This window comes from Cetorhinus maximus, chromosome 6, assembly GCF_964194155.1.
Source record: "Cetorhinus maximus chromosome 6, sCetMax3.hap1.1, whole genome shotgun sequence".
Lineage (NCBI taxonomy): Eukaryota > Metazoa > Chordata > Chondrichthyes > Lamniformes > Cetorhinidae > Cetorhinus > Cetorhinus maximus.
The window spans coordinates 43,250,642-43,270,305 of NC_135884.1; the positions used below are offsets into that span (position 1 = coordinate 43,250,642).

General features: G+C 40.4%; 1 protein-coding gene across 2 annotated transcripts in view; it reads right to left on the reverse strand.

The window, feature by feature from the left end:
- The window catches only part of lrig1 (leucine-rich repeats and immunoglobulin-like domains 1), a 154,188-nt gene that overhangs the window by 11,861 nt on the left and 122,663 nt on the right, over positions 1-19,664 (reverse strand). For both annotated transcript variants that reach the window (XM_078543673.1, XM_078543672.1), the window contains 4 exons: positions 16,940-17,103; positions 15,194-15,514; positions 11,987-12,268; positions 958-1,395 (listed from right to left, as the gene is read on the reverse strand). In XM_078543673.1, the coding sequence (XP_078399799.1) occupies positions 958-1,395; positions 11,987-12,268; positions 15,194-15,514; positions 16,940-17,103 (1,205 nt within the window). The remainder of the gene's footprint in view (positions 1-957; positions 1,396-11,986; positions 12,269-15,193; positions 15,515-16,939; positions 17,104-19,664) is intronic.

Below are 19,664 nucleotides of genomic sequence, written 5' to 3' on the forward strand. Positions count from 1 at the left end.
TTACAGTCAAGTATATATTTTTGTCATGCAGTCACCGTTATAATGTAGGAAACAATAACCAATTTATGCACAGGCTCCCACAACAACAATGCAATAATTACCAGATAATCTGTGTTAATTATGTCAATTATGGGATAAATATTGGCCAGGACACTAGAGATAACTTCCCTGCTTTTTTTTTTGAAATAGTGTCATGGGAGCTTTTTACATCTACCTTAGAAACCAGATGGGGCCTCAGGTTAATGTTTCATCTGAAAGACAGCACCTCTGACAGTGCAGCACTCCCCCAGCACTGCACTAGAGTGTCAGCCTAAATGTTTGTGCTCAAGTCGCTGGAGCAGGACTTGAACCTGACACCTTCTGACTCAGTTACCAACTGAGCCACAGCAGACACTTGTAGAAGAAATAGAATTTTTACTAGTCAATAATGTTACTTATTAGCTCAATTGCTAGCTGAAAAAGACAGCTCAAGTTGATTCAAAGATAACTACATACATTTATGGAGTGTATAGATGAAAGGAAGGTATGAATGTAGGTTGATGGCAATTGATCTATTAAAATGAACAGCGTTTTTCTGTCTCCATGAAAAAAAGATGCTTGTGAACAGAGTCTAATAACAATAACATGCCAGGCCAAAATACTAAATATCAAAATTACTTATCAACATTTTAGGTACAAGGTAATTTTACCAATCTATGCAAAATTCATTGACTAAGGAGAGAAGCAGCACTTTTCCAGCAACATAAAACAGCAATATCAAATAACTTGGCAAGATGATCAGAAAGGAAATGTCAGAGGACTATATAACACTTGGGTTTAGGTGGCAGTGGCAAAAAAATTACTGATATGTGACTCTACATAATGACTGCACTTCAAAGTATTTGTTGCAAGGTAAGCATGTTGGGATCTTTGAGACACCTATTAAGACATCATATAACAAGTTCTTAATTTCCCCACCTGTATTGGTAACACTATATTCTTCACTCTTCTTCCTGGTCTGGTAGATGATGCATACCCATACTAGTGAAGTTATTACAATACTGCACACTACAGCAATGATGACAATGCCAACAGTCATAGTCCCATCCTTTTTGCTTTGCCCCACAACACAACTTGATGATGGTAAAATGCTGAGGTGGCTATGAGCTCGTTCAGTGCCAAGTGTATTAGACATCTCACACGTGTATTTACCCCCATCATCCAACACCACATTTCGTATGATAAGCAGCTGGTTTCCAGGTGTGAAGTGATGCCTCTTTGTGACCACAAGAGGTTCATCACCTTTCAACCAAGTTATCCTTGGAGATGGGCTTCCTGATGCCATGCACTGCAGAGCTATAGTTTCACCAATCACCACAGTTTGGTCTTCAAGGGGGTAAGCCAATGATGGAGTTTCTAGGAATACAAAATGAACAAGTTAATGGTTGAAATTCTCTCACCTTTAATTTTACCAAGATATTTTAATCTATGAAAAGTTAGTGGGAGTGGGAGTAACATTGTGTAATGCATCAAATTATCTGCCTGGTACATAAATGCAATCCAGTTGCCATTATAGCCTCAATTTACTGCTATATGCAGCACTTTTGGGTATATAGAATTGGGGGTAGGATGGGGAGAGAAGTCTGGACGGTCACTGCTAGTTAAAATGTACTGAGTTTTTAGGTATCTGAAAAAATATGAATCTGAATGGCATGTTTTGCAGAAATACCTGACACTAACGTTATATCGATAACTTCACATTTCCTGTTCCTCTAGTTTGCAAATTGACTTGCGTTTCCGCTTAAGTGTCACACATTGTAAAATGAGTAAATCTGGGTTGATAACAAGAAAAATTAAGTTAATTATCTTTTGTGTTGTGTTAAATGTTATTTTCTAAAGCTGGTTAAATATAATAACCTTAACAAATGACGGTGAAACTTCTCAAAGAATAGCGTACATATACAATTTGTGCAGCTGTGCACATATAATACATTTAATGCCAAAAGAAGGAAATGTATGATCATTTCAGTGGCAAGTTACTATGGAGAGATAGTTATTTCCTCGAGGGAAACAATAATCACTAGGCTTCCTTCATGCCACCACCTCTGTACATTGTAGGTTCCTGACCCAGTTGTGCTTGAGAGGAATTTTAATCAATTTACCTTTGACATAATGGGGGCATGGCTTAACTTTTCAGAATTTTTCCCCAGAATATTACATGGATTGAATCCAAGATAGATGCCACACAATTTGTACAAACAATAGGCTTTATGGGCTGTAGGAATTCATTTAGATTAAATGGTAAGGCCACATTAGGAATACTACCTGCAATTTTCAGCTACCAAATTACAACAAATGGCACCAATGCACTGAAACCTAAGCACAGTAAGTGCTTAGCAATGATTTGTGTGCACTTCTAAAGATTAATATCAAATCTCCAATCAGAGAGAGCATGTCTATTACAAATTTAGGCTCCTTTGTGGCTCCAATAATGATTTTTGTAGCCAAGAAACCCAAGATACTGATAAATGAAACTAACATTCATCGAAGCTGTCCATTGCTCCTGATCAATAACTTATCCCCAACACCCCCGCTCCCCCCCCAGCTTTTGTAAACACAGGTATTGCAGCTACAGGTGCAAGGGGGGTGGTCAAAGAAATATCAACCTTTTCAAAAAGGAGTGTGTTTCAAAAGCACTGAAATATAATAAATATTTTAAGGGGAAAAAAGATTTATTACAGAAAATTGACAGGTGTTTAAGATACCAACAAGGAACTTTATTTCAGTTGTGGGTGCCTTTTAAATAAGAGGAAGGACTCAATATCAATTATATGATGGACATCAAAGAAACCTTAAAAGAGGAATGTCCCAGTGATTGTGTCAACTTGGTTTACTCCTTCATGGAATAAAAACAAACCTTGATGTAATCCCTGAATAGGAGTGGTAATGGTATTGGGAATAGAGAAACTGATGGAGAAAAAAAAGGGGTACAGACCAAGTCAATATAATTGAAGCTCATAGTTCAAAGAGTCTTGTTACAAGTGCATTACAAAACTCTAAATTATGGAAAGGAAAACAGGAGAGGAAACGATGCAGTCAAATTGAAGATTAGTAAGAATTATAAAAAAATTCAGCGAGATTTTAATTATCCACTTATCAATTAGTACAGAGAGGGAGCAAATGGAGAAAAGGGAATGGAATTCTTAAAATTTTATAACACTACAAAAGCAAAAGCTTTTATCGATCTGGTTATGAATAACTAAATAGATCTGGTAAATTAAACTTGGAGTGGGATTGAACAATTTGGATGGAGTGGATTTCTTGAAATGTGTACAGGAGAACCCTTTAGGTCAATATGTAGAAGGTCCAACAAGGGACGGCGCAGTGCTGGACCTAATTCTGGGGAATGAAGCCAGACAGGATTGCCTCACATCCTTTAAAAAGTATCTGGATGAGCACTTGGCACGTCATAACATTCAAGGCTATGGGCCAAGTGCTGGTAAATGGGATTAGGTAGGTAGGTCAGGCGTTTCTCACATGTCGGTGCAGACTCGATGGGCCGAAGGGTCTCTTCTGCACTGTGATTCTGTGACAGGTGGCTGAGGTGGTGGTGGTGGTGGTGGTGGAGCATTTTAGTGATAGCGGCCACAACATGGTACAATTTAAGCTTGTTATGGACAAAGAAATAGACAAGTTGCAAAAACATGTTTTGGATTGGGGGAGAGCAGCTTTTAGTAAAATAAGGCAGGATCTGGCCAAGGTAGAATGGAAACAGCTACTTGTGGGGAAATCTACAGAAGAGCAGTGGGGGTGATCAAAAAGGAAATGGGGAGGGTATAGGCTCAACATGTTCCTTCTAGGGTGATAGGAAGGAGTAATAAGCCCAGGCGACCATGGATGAACAGAGATATTCAGGATACGATGAAAAGGAAAAGAGAGGCTTTTAGCAGGTACAAGGGGAGCAAATCAGTGGAGGCATTAGTGGAGCACAGAAATTACAGGGTGGAGCTTAAAAAAGCAATTCGGAGAGCAAATAGGGGATATGAGAAAGCTCTGGCTGGTAAAAGTAGGGAAAATCCCAAGATATTCTATAAGTATATCAATGGGAAGAGGATAACCAGGGAAAGAGTAGGGCCCATTAGGGACTAAGGGGGCAATCTATGGGTGGAGCCAGAGGACATCGGTAGAGTGTTGAACGAATACTTCACGTCTGACTTCACCCAAGAGAATGAGGATGAAGGTATGGAACTCGGGGAAAGAGACTGCGAAGTTCTTGAGCAAATTGATATAGGGAGTGACAAGGTATCGGAGGTGTTGGCAGGCTTAAAAGTGGACAAATCTCCAGGTCCAGAGGATTTGTGTCCCAGATTGCTGAGGGAGGCAAGGGAGGAGGAGATCGCAGGGGCTCTGGCCCAAATTTTTAATTCCTCTCTGGCCGTGGGGGAGGTGCCAGAGGACTGGAGAACAGCTAATGTGGTTCCGCTATTTAAGAAGGGTTGCAGAGATAAGCCAGGGAACTACAGACCAGTGACTCTCACGTCAGTGGTAGGGAAACTATTGGAGAAAATTCTGAAGGAGAGAATCTATCTCCACTTGGAGAGGCAAGAATTGATCAGAGATAGTCAGCATGGCTTTGTCAGAGGGAGGTCATGCCTAACAAATTTTATTGAACTTTTTGAGGAGGTGACCAGGTGTGTAGAGGGCAGTGCAGTTGATGTAGTTTATATGGATTTCAGCAAAGCCTTTGACAAGGTCCCACACGGGAGACTTATAAAGAAGGCAAATGCACATGGGATACAGGGTAATTTGATAAGGTGGATTCAAAATTGGCTTAATTGTAGGAGACAGAGGGTGATGACAGAAGGCTGCTTTAGTAACTGGAAGCCAGTGTCCAGTGGCGTACCACAGGGATCTGTGCTAGGTCCCCTATTATTCGTCATTTATTTAAACGACAACATAGATGACTATGTGGGGGGTAGGATTAGTAAGTTTGCGGATGACACAAAGATTGGCCGGGTGGTTAACAGTGAGGTTGAGTGTCTTGGGCTACAGGAAGATATAGACAGGATGGTCAAATAGGCAGATAAGTGGCAGATGGAATTTAACCCTGAAAAGTGTGAGGCGATACAATTTGGAAGGAGTAATTTGACAAGGAAGTATTCAATGAACGGCATGACACTAGGAAATTCTGAGGAACAAAGGGACCTTGGCGTGTGTGTCCATAGATCTCTGAAGGCGGAGGGGCATGTTAGTGGGGTGGTGAAAAAGGCATATGGGACACTTGCTTTTATCAATCAAGGCACAGATTACAAAATTAGGGAGGTCATGTTGGAGTCGTATAGAATCTTGGTGAGGCCACAGCTGGAGTACTGTGTGCAGTTCTGGTTGCCACATTATAGGAAGGATGTGATTGCACTGGAGGGGGTGCAGAGGAGATTCACCAGGATGTTGCCTTGGATGAAACATTTAAGTTATGAAGAGAGGTTGGATAGACTTGGGTTGTTTTCGCTTGAGCAGAGAAGACTGAGGGGCCACCTGATCGAGGTGTACAAGATTATGAGGGGCATGGACAGGGTGGATAGGGAGCAACTGTTCCCCTTAGTTGAAGGGTCAGTCACAAGGGGACACAAGTTCAAGGTGAAGGGCAGGAGGTATGGGGTGGGGGGGGATGATGAAAAATTTTACCCAGAGGGTGGTGACGGTCTGGAATGTGCTGCCTGGGAGGGTTGCCTCACATCCTTAAAAAGTACCTGGATGAGCGCTTGGCACGTTATAACATTCAAGGCTATGGGCCAAGTGCTGGTAAATGGGATTAGGTAGGTAGGTGGGTGTTTCTCACATGTTGGTGCAAACTTGATGGCCTGAAAGGCCTCTTCTGCACTGTGTGATTCTGTGAATTTCTCCTTCAACTCCACTCACTTCCCCCAAATAAAAGGTTGTGCTATGGGTACCCACATGTGTCCTAGCTATGCCTGCCTTTTTATGGGATATTTCCTACTCATCTTTTCCCCCCAATAAATTGATGACTATATTGGCAGTTTCCTGCTCTTGCCCTGAACTGGAAAACTTCAGACTCTTCACAATTTCTCTCAAGTTCACAATGTCCTTCTATAATTAGGGGAATAGATGGTGTCCTCTGCAGCCAAGAATGAGAATCCTGAAGGGTGCATTACCTACCCGGTGCCAGGGTAAAGGATAACTTAGTGGTTAGAGGAACTTGGGAAGGGAGAGGAGTAAATCCAGTTGTCATGGTTCATGTTGAAACTAACAATGTGGGTAGAAACAGGGAGGCGGTCCTGCTGAAATAATATCAGGAGTTAAATTAAAAAGCAGAACCCCAAGGGTAATGCCACATGCAACTTGGCATAGATCAGGAGAATTAACTTGTGGCTAAAGGATTGGTGCGGGAAAAGAATGATTTATTTTCATTGGACACTAGCACCCGTTCTGAGACAGGAAAGAGCTGTACTGATAGGATGGGCACCAACTGAAATTGGATGAGACCCTTATCCTAGTGGAAAGGATAACCAGGGAGGTGGCAAAGGCTTTAAAATAGTAAGATGGGAGGGAGGAATAATATGCAACCTAAATGTAAACATAAGAGGGCAGGAGAGCAGAAGTATAAAGTAAGGGTGGACATTGATGGTAAGAGAATAGAACATTAGAGAACAGAAGTCTAAAAAGATAGTTAGACATAGTGTGAATAAATCCCATTAAAAGAGAGTTGAAATACCCGCAATACAATGCACTGTGTCCATAATAAAATGGGAGCTGGAGACAATGTGTTGGGAGGAACCGGACATAGTAGGGATTATTGAAACATGGCTACATAGAAATCAGGGCTGGGAATTAAACATTGCAATATTTAGAAAAGATAAATTGGGTAAAAGGGAGGTGGAATAGCTGTACTTATTCAGGATAACAAGAGCAGTAGAAAAAAAGACAACTATCAGCAAGGCAAAAATATGATCCATATGGACAGTGACAAGATAATAAAGGTTCAATCACACTAACAGTTGTAATCTATAGAGCCTCTAACAGTGGAAGGGAGGTGAAAGAAAAAATATGCAGACAAATTAGGGAATCGAATAAAAAATATAGAATACTCGGATGGGAAAGGGGCATCAAGTACCCTGATATTAATTGGGCATAAGTAGTAAGTAAAGGGAATGAAATTTCTAGAATGCATACAGGACTCCTTTCTAACCCAATATGTAAAAAGCCCAACAAGGGAAGATTTGCTATTGGATCTAGTACTCAGGAATGAACCAGAACAGGTAAGTAAAATGGGAATATTTAGGCAATAGTGACTATAATATAATGTGCTTTAAGATGATGCTAGAGAAGGGCATAAGTATGACAAAAACCAAGCTGACAGATTGGTAAAAGCTAATTTTGAGGGGGTGAGAGAAGAAGTTAGGAAAATAAAATGGGCAACAATATCAGCAAACAACAATGTAGAACAATAATGGGAAACATTTAAAATGGTGCTGAGGGCAGGAAAAATTTATTTCTTCCTTTTTAGCAGAACATAAGACATAAGGGTACAACGGAGGGTTAGGAAAGAGGCATTCATGAAGTATATATGCAGCAGAGGAATGCATGATGAGAGAATATAGAGATTAGAAAAGAAGTAAAAAATGAGGAGCTAGAAAATTAAATCAAGGAACATAAAATAGTAAAATATTTTAAAGGCACATCAATAAAATAAGGAAGGCTGTGATGGGAATAGGACTATTAAGGGTTAGACAGGGTAATACCATAGGTAACAATAGAGAAATGGCAGAAATATTAATATTTTGTTTGGTATTTACCAGGTAGATGGAACATTTAGACATGACATTGAGTGATGAAATGAACATTGAGATAACTGCATTTAAAATAAAAAAAGGGTATGTATTGTATATTGAATAAATGAAACAAACACAAAGATAAGGTCCCTGGTCTGGATGGATTGCATGTACATATTTTAAAAGAATTTAGGCAAGAGATAGCAGAGCCATTATTATACATATACTCAATAGAAAAAAGTGTAGTGGCAGTAGTCTGGAGAACAGTTAATGCAATTTCTATATTTAAGGGGGGGCAGAACAATGCCAGAACAACAGACCAGTCAGCTTACTATTGGTGGTAGGAAAATAATGGAATCCCTACCAAATGAGAAAATAGCACATCTGGAAACAAAAAATGTAATAATGAATAGTCAACATGGATTTCAAAAGGGAAAATCTTGCTTCACCAACCTTAATTGATTTTTTGAGGAAGTAACAGAGTAGACAATAGTAATGCAGTAAATGTAATTTATCTGGATTTTCAAAGGGTCTTCGATATGATGCCCCATAATACACTAATGAAGGTGGTCAGAGAATGAATGTGGAGTCAGATGATAAGTGGCAGAATGCATTGCTAGCTGATTAAGACAGAAAGCAGAGAATAAAGTAAAGGGTAGTTATTCAAAGTGGCAGGTGGGAAGTGGTGTTCCACAAGGATCAATGCTGGGACCACCGCTGTTTACAATTTACATTAACGATTTGGACTTGGAACTAAAAACACAATTTCTAAAATTGCAGATAACACCAAATTGAGGAGGTGGGATAGTCAATACTGAGGCAGACTGCAACAAATTGCAGAACATGGATAAACTTGCAGAATGGACAGCTAATTGGCAAATGAAGTTCAACACAGATAAATGTGTGGTAGTATATTTTGGTAGGAAGAATAGGGACATCACTTATTTCTTGGAAGGTGCAAGTCTAGGTGGGATAGAGGAACAAAGAGATCTTAAGAGTACAAATACATCAATCACTAAATGTTGCACCACATGTTAGTAAGGCCATTAAAAAACACTGAGTACTAAGCTTTATTTTTAAAGGGATTGAAAAATAGGGAAATTATGCTAAACCTGAATTGAACCTTAGTTAAACTTCACAGAGTACTGTGTGCAGTTCTGGTCACTTAATTATAAAAAGGATATAGAGACACTGGAGAAGGTGCAGAAAAGATTTACAAGACTGGTATCACAAAAGCATGGGTATACAAATCAGGAAAGGATTGACAGGGTGGGTCCCTTTTCTCTTGAAAAAAAGACTGATGGGTGGCTAAAAGGTCTTCAAAATTATGAAAGGTTTTGATGGAGTGGATAGGGAGAATGTTTCCACCTGTGGGGAAGAGCAAGTGGTAATCAATATCAGGTAGTTGCTAAGAAATCCCTCATGGAATTCAGAAGAAACTTGAACTATTTCTGGACTAGTCAAGGCCTCTGTGCATCCACCCAAAATCAGTAGGGTTACCAATCCAGGCTGCAGCTGCGGTGCAGTCTAAACAATGACTCACATTTAAGGAGTGTACGCTGACTAAATTTGAAGATGGTCTTAAAGAACTCCATCTGGCCACTGACAAGACTATTGCTGGGCTCTGTAACTATGCACATGCTAAATAAATAAACTTATCCAAAGAGTGGTGAGAATGTGGAACTTGCTACCACAGGGAGTGGTTGAAGTGAACAGTGTAGATACATTTAAGGAGAAGTTAGACAAGCATGAGAAAGAAGGGGATAGAGGGTTATGATGATAGATATAGAAGAAGGAAGATAGGAGGAGGCTCGAGTGGAGCATAAATGCCAGCTGGGGTTGGTTGGGCTGAATGACCCATTTATGTGTTGTATATCAGATGTAATCTGATTCTCCTTTTCCTTGATTTCTCTTATTTCCATGTCTGGGGATAGGCTATCATATTCACTTTAAGCACGCTAACTCCCTCAGCTACCTTGACTACGCTTCCTCACACTGAACTTCCTGCAAGTACTCTGTTCCATTCTCCCAGTTTCTCGGTCATGTCAGTTTGAACAATGCAACCTTCCAATGCTAACACTTCTGACATGTTCTTTTTCCTAAACAGAAGGATTCACTCCCCTAAACCACCCCCTGCCACCAATTGAGGGCCAAACAGTTGAGGGTCCTCAACTTTGTCCATTCTATTTCACACACTTTTGCTCTCATCCCTTTCCCTCTCTCCCACAACCAGAATAAGGTTCCCCTTGACCTCACGTTCCACCCTACCAGCCTCTGTATTCAATGGATAATGCTCCACCATTTCCGTCATCTCCAGGGTGATACCACCATCAAATGCATCTTCCCCTCCACTCCCCTTTCAGCATCCCAAAGGCACTGTTGTCTCTGAAACACCCTGGTACACTCCTCAGACATCCCAAAACTTTCTCAACACTTCCTCCATTTACTACAGTATTTTTCCTTGCAAGCATTGGAGATGCAACACCTATTCTTTTACCTCCTCCCTTCTCATTGTTCAAGATCCCAAAGTGAAACAGCGATTTATTAAGTTTAGTATGTTACGTTCACTGCTCATGATGTGGTCTCCTCTACACTGGGAGACCAAATGCAGACTGGATGATCATTTTGAACAGTTCTTTGTGGAACACCTGTGTTCAGTCCTTAAATGTGACCCCGAGCTTCCAGTCACCTGTCATTTTAATTCTCCACCTTGTGACACTGACCTTTCAGTCCTTGACCTGCTACAATGTTCCAATGAAGCTCAATGCAAGCTCAAGGAACAGCACTTCATGTTTGGACTGGACACTTTACAACTTTCTGGGCTCAAAATTGCATTCAGCAATTTTAGATCATAACCTCTGCCCCAATTTGGTTTATGTTTCTTTTCCGGCTCGATTTTCCCTCTCGTTTTCCTCTTCTTTCCTTTACTTTGGGTTAGAAAGGCAACTATCCTGCCATTCACACCTCCTCTAGACACATCTTTTGCTTCTTTACTTGTCCCATTACGACTCCCTTTGGCCTTGCACCATGAAAACTACTGTCATTTAACCTTTCCTGCCTTCCACCTTATCATAAAACTTCCCATTTGTTGTTCTACACAACCTCCCCACTTTTCACTTACTCAAAATCTATTATATTTCTAACTTTTACCAGTTCTGATGAAAGGTCACAGACTTGAAATGTCAATTGTTTCTCTTCCCAGATGCTGCCTGACCTGAGTATTTCCACTATCTTCTGTTTTTCAGGTTTCCAGCACCTGCAGTATTTTGCTTTTGTGAAGTTGCGGAATTCACTTCCAGGCTTAATCATTGAGATCGACACTATGTCAACATTCAAGATTAGGTTAAGTGGATGAAGCAAAAGGGGAACAAATGGGTATAAGAACAGGGTGGGTAAACATGATTGAAACTATTTATTCACATGGAGTGCAAACATCAACAAGGACTGACTGAGTGAAATGGCCTGTTTCTGTATTGTAACTTATATAGATTGCTACGATTCTGGTATGCCAAACCAAGCATCATGTTTTCACATTATCTAAACGTAGCAAAGCAAATATATACGCCAAAACGAGGGATTGGGTTTTGTTCAATGAAAATATTGCAAGAGCCTTGAAGGAAAGGAGAAATTTTGAGGAGTTGTAATAGGCAGACCATAAAGTTATTATTGTCTCTAGAGAAACCCAGCTACTACAGTTTAAACATTTATAATCAATATGTGAAAGGAGATTTGTTAAAGAATGGACAGAATATGAAAGAGTCATTGCAGAACACAGGCAAGATGCCAGTATAAATGATGTTATTGGAACAATTCAGAAAAATGGTAGGTCTTCCTGGGAAGGGAAGTAATTCACTTAACGAAAAATCTCACAAACCAAAGTAGTATCTTAATTTTGTTTCTTTTATAAATATTGGGTGAGAGAGAGAACTTTAAAAAGGAAACAATTTGTTTGCTTATGCCTCATGTTTCTCATAACCCAAATCTGTATTGGTTCACACAAAGATTATATTAACAAGTTATAGTGATACGGGTTTGAGAGCAGTAAAATGATCATACTTAGCCGATCTACAAATTTTCCCCTAATAAGTGAGGCTAAATATTTGAGCTCATTTATGAACAATTTTACTCTGCAATGAATTAGTGATTTTGGATACAGAATTTTTAGTAAGGGGCAATTCTAAATAAAACATCTATATATAAATACTGAATCCACCTACCCAACACCATGAGGGAAGCATTGGCTGAAATAGCCCCAGCAATATTTTGAGCTGTGCAAGTGTAAACTCCCAGGTCTTCAATTTTTACATCCACGATAAAGAAAACATCATCTTCAGGCATCACATGCATCCGTCTTTCTCGAGCTGCAGGAAAATCTGTGCCTCCATCCTTCTGCCATGCAATCTGTGGAGTTGGGTGACCGGTGGCAGCACATTCAAGACGAGCATTGGCTCCAGTTCGGATTGTTATATCTCTTGGAGTCTTAACAAATGACGGTAACACTGTAAACATAAAATGTTTAACTCAAACTCAATGAAATTTTTTTCCTCAAATGTACAATTTAGCTTGTTCAAATGTTGTTAGTTAAATGAGTTGAGGATGAATGGTCTTTTCTGATCTTTTTTGATTCAATTTACTTCCTTAAAACCCAGGAGAAAATTTAAAAATGAAAATCTGATAGCTCCATCATCATTGAACAAACAAATATTAGAAAACGTCACTAAGTTTGGAATTTTATTGGGATGTTAGTGGAGCATTTGCACTGAAAGTTCCCCAACAATGTGTCTTGTCAGCTGTATGCAAGTTATAAAACACCAGGAGCTGCTAAGACAGATGGTCTGAAAGACCAGAGATCTATTTTAGGAACAGTGGCACAAGCACCCCACAATATGATAGACAAATTAATAACCAAACCTGAGCTTAAAAGGACCAACAGTTCAAGGACTCGACTGACTTAAGAAAATACAGGAGTATAGAAAGATGTACATTTTCGAACATTTTAAAATCAAGCTATAGTATTTGCACAAACAGCCAAGTTTACTCATTTGTAAGCTAAAAACATGGATGTAGGTGTAACACTAGCCCCTACTGTTGTCCTGTTTTCCTCACATCCACATAACCATTAAGAGTTCAAAACAATAGCTTCTGCCAGATTTCCAAAGGATTTTCACTCATACTTAAGGTAGTTACATCTTATCGGAAATGGTATATTTGATTTCCTCTTCATTGCTCCAGGAATGACCACAATGTTCCAAAAATATCCTGGAAAATCTTTGAATGGATCCTCCACTGGCATGGTTAATTGACTCAGGATGTGTGTTATAGTCTATTCAGACTAAATTTTGATGCAAGAATGGTGGCGCCCTTCATTATTCCCCACCCTTTAGGAAATCAGTATTACACACTACCAAAAGAAGTTATACTATCTACCCAAAAGCAACTTATTGATCATGCACCAGAGCCTGAAATCATTTTCCTTCCAAGTTCTGCAAAGGTCCCAGCAAATGTAACACCTCTATTCAAGAAAAGGAGGGAGACAGAAAGCAGGAAACTATAGGTCAGTTAGCCTAACATCAGTCATTGGGAAAATGCTAGAATCCATTATTAAGGAGGTAGATTGCAGGACATTTAGAAAATCATATCAGGCAGAATCAACATGGTTTTGCGGGAGGGAAATTGTGTTGAACAAATTTATTGGAGCTCTTTGGGGATGTAACAAGCAGGGTGGATAAAGAGGAACCAGTAGAGGTAGCATATTTGGACTTCCAAAAGAGATTCGCTAAGGTAGCACATAAAAGATTACAACACAAGAGAAGAGCTCATGGTGTTGTGGGGATATCTTAGTTAACCAATCCTCTATCCATGCTGACAGGACACAGGGGGTCAAGATGACTGGGTCATTTTCAAGTGGAGTGCCATAGGGATCAGTGCTGCAGCCTCAATTATTTACATCTATATTAATGACTTGGATGAAGGGACCGAATATATATTAACCAAATTTGTTGACAATGCAAAGATAGGTAGGAAAGCAATTTGGGAGGATACAAATAGTCTGCAAAGGAATACAGATAGGTTAAGCAAGCGAGCAAACATTTGGCAGATGGAGTATAATGTGGGAAAATGTGAGGTTATCCAATTTGGCAGGAAGAATAGAAAAGCAGAATCTTATTTAAATGAAGTGAGAAAGCAGGATGATGCAGTACAAAGGGATCTAGGTGTCCTTGTACATGAATCACAAAAAAGTCAGCATACAGCTATAGCAAGTAATCAGGAAGGCAAATGGAATGTTGGCCTCTATTGCAAAGGGGTGTGGTCTTGCTACAGCTGTACAAGGCACTGATGAGATTACACCTCTAGTGCTGTGCACAGTTTTGATCTCCACACTTAAGGATATAGTTGCATTGGAAGCGGTTCAGAGAAGGTTCACCAGGCTGATTCCTGGGATGAAGAGATTGTCTTATGAGGAAAGGTTGAGCATGTTGAGCCTATACTCACTGGAATTAAGAATGAGATGTGATCCTAATGAAACATAAGATTCTGAGGGGGCTTGACAGGGTAGATACTGAGAGGATACTGAGATGGGAGAGGCTAGAACTGGGGGCAAGTTTCAAAATAAAGGGTCTTCCATTTCAGACTGAGATGAGGAGGAATTTCTTCTCAGTTGTTGGTCTTTGAAATTCTCTACCTTGGAGAGCAGTGGAAGCTGGGTCACTGAATATATTCAAAGCTGAGTTAGAAAGGTTTTTGATCTACAAGAAGTTAAAGGGTTATGGGGGTGGTACACAGGAAAGTAGAGTTGAGGCCACAATTGGGTCACCCATGACCTTTTTGAATGGCAGAGCAAGCTCGAGAAACTGAATGGCCTACTCCTGCTCCTATTTCTTGTGATCTTGTATTACAGAAGACAGCCAGCTACTCACTCATTGTGCCTGTGCCAGCTTGTCATGTTCCAAGTGTAGTCTACTTGCCCTTGGTTCACTCCTCTTTTGTAATTCCTCATTCTTATGGCTGGTTTGAGGTATCAATAATCAGCATTAGTGAGAGATAAAAGTGGCTCAAGTAAAATTCTTTGAAGCAGGTTCTGCTTCCAGGGCTGTCACCTCAGACCATGTCCATTCCACTAGCAGAGATGCTATTAATATAACAGGCTCAGTTTCAAGAATCTTGTAAACATTTTTGAACCAATGATTGAGAAGTAAAAAAGTGTGAAGGCAAGAAAACATGGCAACCACAAATGGTGTAAAAACTCAGGATCATTCTGTAGCAAGATTAAATTGCAACATGGAAACAAGCAACTATAAAAGGTTAAGCCAGTTAGTCTCCCGAATTTGCGAGTGTCACCATCTTGGACTTTTATTTTTAGCAACAATTAAATTAAAAATTAGGAAATTTGCACACCATCAGGTGCTTTTCCTGCTTATACTCACCATTGACTGTAAGCTTGGCTCTATTGGAATAGGTTGAGCCAAAGTTGTTAGTTATAATACATTGATATCTTCCTTCATCTGTAAATTTCACTTTTCTTAAATGAAGAATGGTAGTGTATTCCATTACTTCACCATCCTTTGCCCGAACATGTGCAAAGTTCTCAATCTCAGCCTCGTGAAGAATCTCATGATCTTTCTTCCAGGCAAATATCATTGGAAAGTTACTACTGCTTGCTGCAGAACAAGTGAAACGTATGTCTTTGCCAAGCATAGCCATAGTTGTCTCAGGCTGAAGTATTATCTGAGGCTTTGGAAAGTCATCTGCATAGTTAAACAGGATACATGTGTGAAGAGCAGTTTGTAATTTACGCAAAGAGTGTAAATTGCTTTGGATGGGCAAGAGGCTACTGGAGCAATTAAAAAACTGATATAACCAATACATAATGAAATGAATTACATAGGGAATAACCAAGGTGAACGGTAGTCTAGGATTCCAGATTTAATGTTTTACATGGAAAGAGATTCATGTTAAGCTAATAGAATCAATAATGAAAATTTTCAAAAAAGTTATTATAGTGGAACATTTTGGCATTTTTGCCCCAATTCAAGATTTCTCAAACAAAAACAATTGCTTTTCAGTTTTCCAAAATGCTGGAATTAGCAAAGAGAATAAAGGACACTAGCTACTGACACTCAGGTAACTGTAAACAAGATGTTTAAAATTTTAAAAAGTATGGGTGAAGTTAATATTGCAGCTGCAAAACCTGCAACGAACAGTTGGTCTCAATTCATAACTGTTTCTACTATTCTCAAGTCACATGTGTCCTAAGTCAGTTAATATCATAATGAGCATTTCTTCAACTATAAGCCATACTTTTCACATGGCATAAAACGAAAATGTAGATACTTCGGCATAGTGCATTAAACCAACGACTTGCACCCAACAACAGCCAGAGTTCTGCCTGCTACTCCTACATAGCAAATTTCCCATGTCAGCTATATCACAGGTGTACTAATTACAGACAAGCAGTTTTCTGCCAATAAGGTCCTCGCATAAGTTACACCTACCACTATCACGTATTTTCCTGCAGCCAATTCTATAATATCATTGAAGGGCTTATGTCAGGTCAATCTCGGAAAAAAATTGTATTCCAATTCACGTCAGGCAAATTAAATAGAGATTCATGCAGCGCAATTTAATATTTGAATAGCAATTGAACAGTACCAAATTCTGCAAGCTGGCTTTTTATTTGTTCATGGGATGTGGGCATTGTTGGCTAGGCCAACATTTATTGCCCATCCCTAAATTGCCCTTGTTCAGAGGGCATTTAAGAGTCAACCATATTGCTGTGGGTCTGGAGTCACATGTAGGCCAGAGCAGGTGACGACAGAAGATTTTCTTCCCTAAAGGGCATTAGTGAACCAGGTATGTTTTGACGACAATCGACAATGGTTTCATGGTCATCACTAGACTTTCAATTCCAGATATTTATTGAGTTCAAATTCCACCATCTGCCGTGGTGGGATTCGAACCGGAGTCCCCAGATCATTAACCTGGGTCTTGGATTACCAGTACAGTGACAATACCACTATGCCACCGCTAAAGAAACCAACTAAAACAGTCACAGGCATACGGCTCAACGTCAGCTTCTAAAATTAGTGTAATCATTAACAGAATGGCTACAGTTCCAGCAGAAAGATGCCCCACAAATATTCAAAGCTTTCTATCACTTAAAAATAACTTACCACAAACAAAACTTTCTGCAGGCACAATGAAGATACTTTTGCCTTTCAGTGATTCTGGATGAGCACACGTAGCAACTACACTGGATTGGAAGTCTCGTCCTATGAGCCACTGTGGCAGCCATTTTAATTGGCAGTCACATAAAAAGCTATCACTGTTCATAGATCTGCAGAAACACGTCATACATTAGTCTGGTTGAACAATATATAAACATGTAATAAAATTCCAAAAATTAAACCAGCATAAAGGTTATGATTAATGGAGCAACCTTAATCTATTTGCTTGGTGTTATGACCGATGCAGTTGGTAAAGTGGAGTTGTTTAAAAATCCCAGAGGGAAACTTTAAACAACTGTCATAACCTATAATTTTAAGTGTTCTGAGATGAGACTCTAAATTCAGGAATCAGACCATCAGTTCTTGAGGTTTTACGTTAAAAAAAGTGAAACATTTTATTAATTTACACAGGTTAAAATATATATACATGTGACTACAAATTACTACTATCATAACTTCCCAAACTAATCTCCATTAAGGCAACAGCAACCCATAGACTTAACCAAACACCAGGCAGAGCATTTTCACCTTACAAATTCAAAATGAGGTTCACAGAATCACAGAATCTCTCAGTGCAGAAGAGGCCCTTCAGCCCATCGAGTCTGCACCGACACGTGAGAAACACCTGACCTACCTACCTAATCCCATTTACCAGCACTTGGCCCATAGCCTTGAATGTTATGACATGCCAAGTGCTCATCCAGGTACTTTCTAAAAGATGTGAGGCAACCCGCCTCCACCACCCTTCCAGTCCGTCACCACCCTCTGGGTAAAATTTTTCCTCACATCCCCCCTAAACCTCCTGCCCTTCACCTTGAACTTGTGTCCTTTCGTGACTGACCCTTCAACTAAGGAGAACAGCTTCTCCCTATCCACCCTGTCCATGCCCCTCATAATCTTGTACACCTCGATCAGGTCGCCCCTCAGTCTTCTCTGCTCCAAGTCTATCTAACCTCCCTTCATAACTTAAATGTTTCATCCAAGGCAACATCCTGGTGAATCTCCTCTGCACCCCCTCCAGTGCAATCACATCCTTCCTATAATGTGGCAACCAGAACGGCGCATAGTACTCCAGCTGTGGCCTCACCAAAGTACAAATGACCTCCCTGCTTTTGTAATCTATGCCTCGATTGATAAAAGCAAGTGTCCCATATGCCTTTTTCACCACCCCACTAACATGCCCCTCCGCCTTCAGAGATCTATGGTCCCTTTGTTCCTCAGAATTTCCTAGTGTCATGCCGTTCATTAAATACTTCCTTGTCAAATTACTCCTTCCAAAGTGTATCACCTCACTTTTCAGGGTTAAATTCCATCTGCCACTTATCTGCCCATTTGACCATCCTGTCTATATCTTCCTGTAGCCCAAGACACTCAACCTCACTGTTAACCACCCGGCCAATCTTTGTGTCATCCGCAAACTTACTAATCCTACCCCCCACATAGTCATCTATGTTGTTTAAATAAATGACAAATAATAGGGGACCCAGCACAGATCCCTGTGGTACGCCACTGGACACGGGCTTCCAGTTACTAAAGCAGCCTTCTGTCATCACCCTCTGTCTCCTACAATTAAGCCATTTTTGAATCCACCTCATCAAATTACCCTGTATCCCATGTGCATTTGCCTTCTTTATAAGTCTCCCATGTGGGACCTTGTCAAAGGCTTTGCTGAAATCCATATAAACTACATCAACTGCACTGCCCTCATCTACACACCTGGTCACCTCCTCAAAAACTTCAATCAAATTTGTTAGGCATGACCTCCCTCTGACAAAGCCAAGCAGACTATCCCTGATCAATCCTTGCCTCTCCAAGTGGAGATAGATTCTCTCCTTCAGAATTTTCTCCAATAGTTTCCCTACCACTGACGTGAGAGTCACTGGTCTGTAGTTCCCTGGCTTATCTCTGCAACCCTTCTTGAATAGCAGAGCCACATTAGCTGTTCTCCAGTCATCTGGCACCTCCCCCACGGCCAGAGAGGAATTAAAAATTTGGGTCAGAGCCCCTGCGATCTCCTCCCTCAGCAATCTGGGACACAAATCCTCTGGACCTGGGAATTTGTCCACTTTTAAGCCTGCCAACACCTCCAATACCTTGTCACTCCCTATATTAATTTGCTCAAGAACCTCGCAGTCTCTCTCCCCAAGTTCCATACCTTCATCCTCATTCTCTTGGGTGAAGACGGATGTGAAGTATTCGTTCAACACTCTACCGATGTCCTCTGGCTCCACCCATAGATTGCCCCCTTGGTCCCTAATGGGCCCTACTCTTTCCCTGGTTATCCTCTTCCCATTGATATGCGTATAGAATATCTTGGGATTTTCCCTACTTTTACCAGCCAGAGCTTTCTCATTTCCCCTCTTTGCTCTCCGAATTGCTTTCTTAAGATCCACCCTGCACTTTCTGTACTCCACTAATGCCTCCGCTGATTTGCTCCCCTTGTACCTGCTAAAAGCCTCTCTTTTCCTTCTCATCTTATCCTGAATATCTTTGGTCATCCATGGTTCTCTGGGCTTGTTACTCCTTCCTATTACCCTAGAGGGAACATGTTGAGCCTCTACCTTCCCCATTTCCTTTGGAGCCAGTTGGAGGCTTGCAGCTGCCTTTTGATCTCACATTGCCTCTGCCCTGCACACCCAAAAACTGAAGTTATACCTGCCACACTGATTGA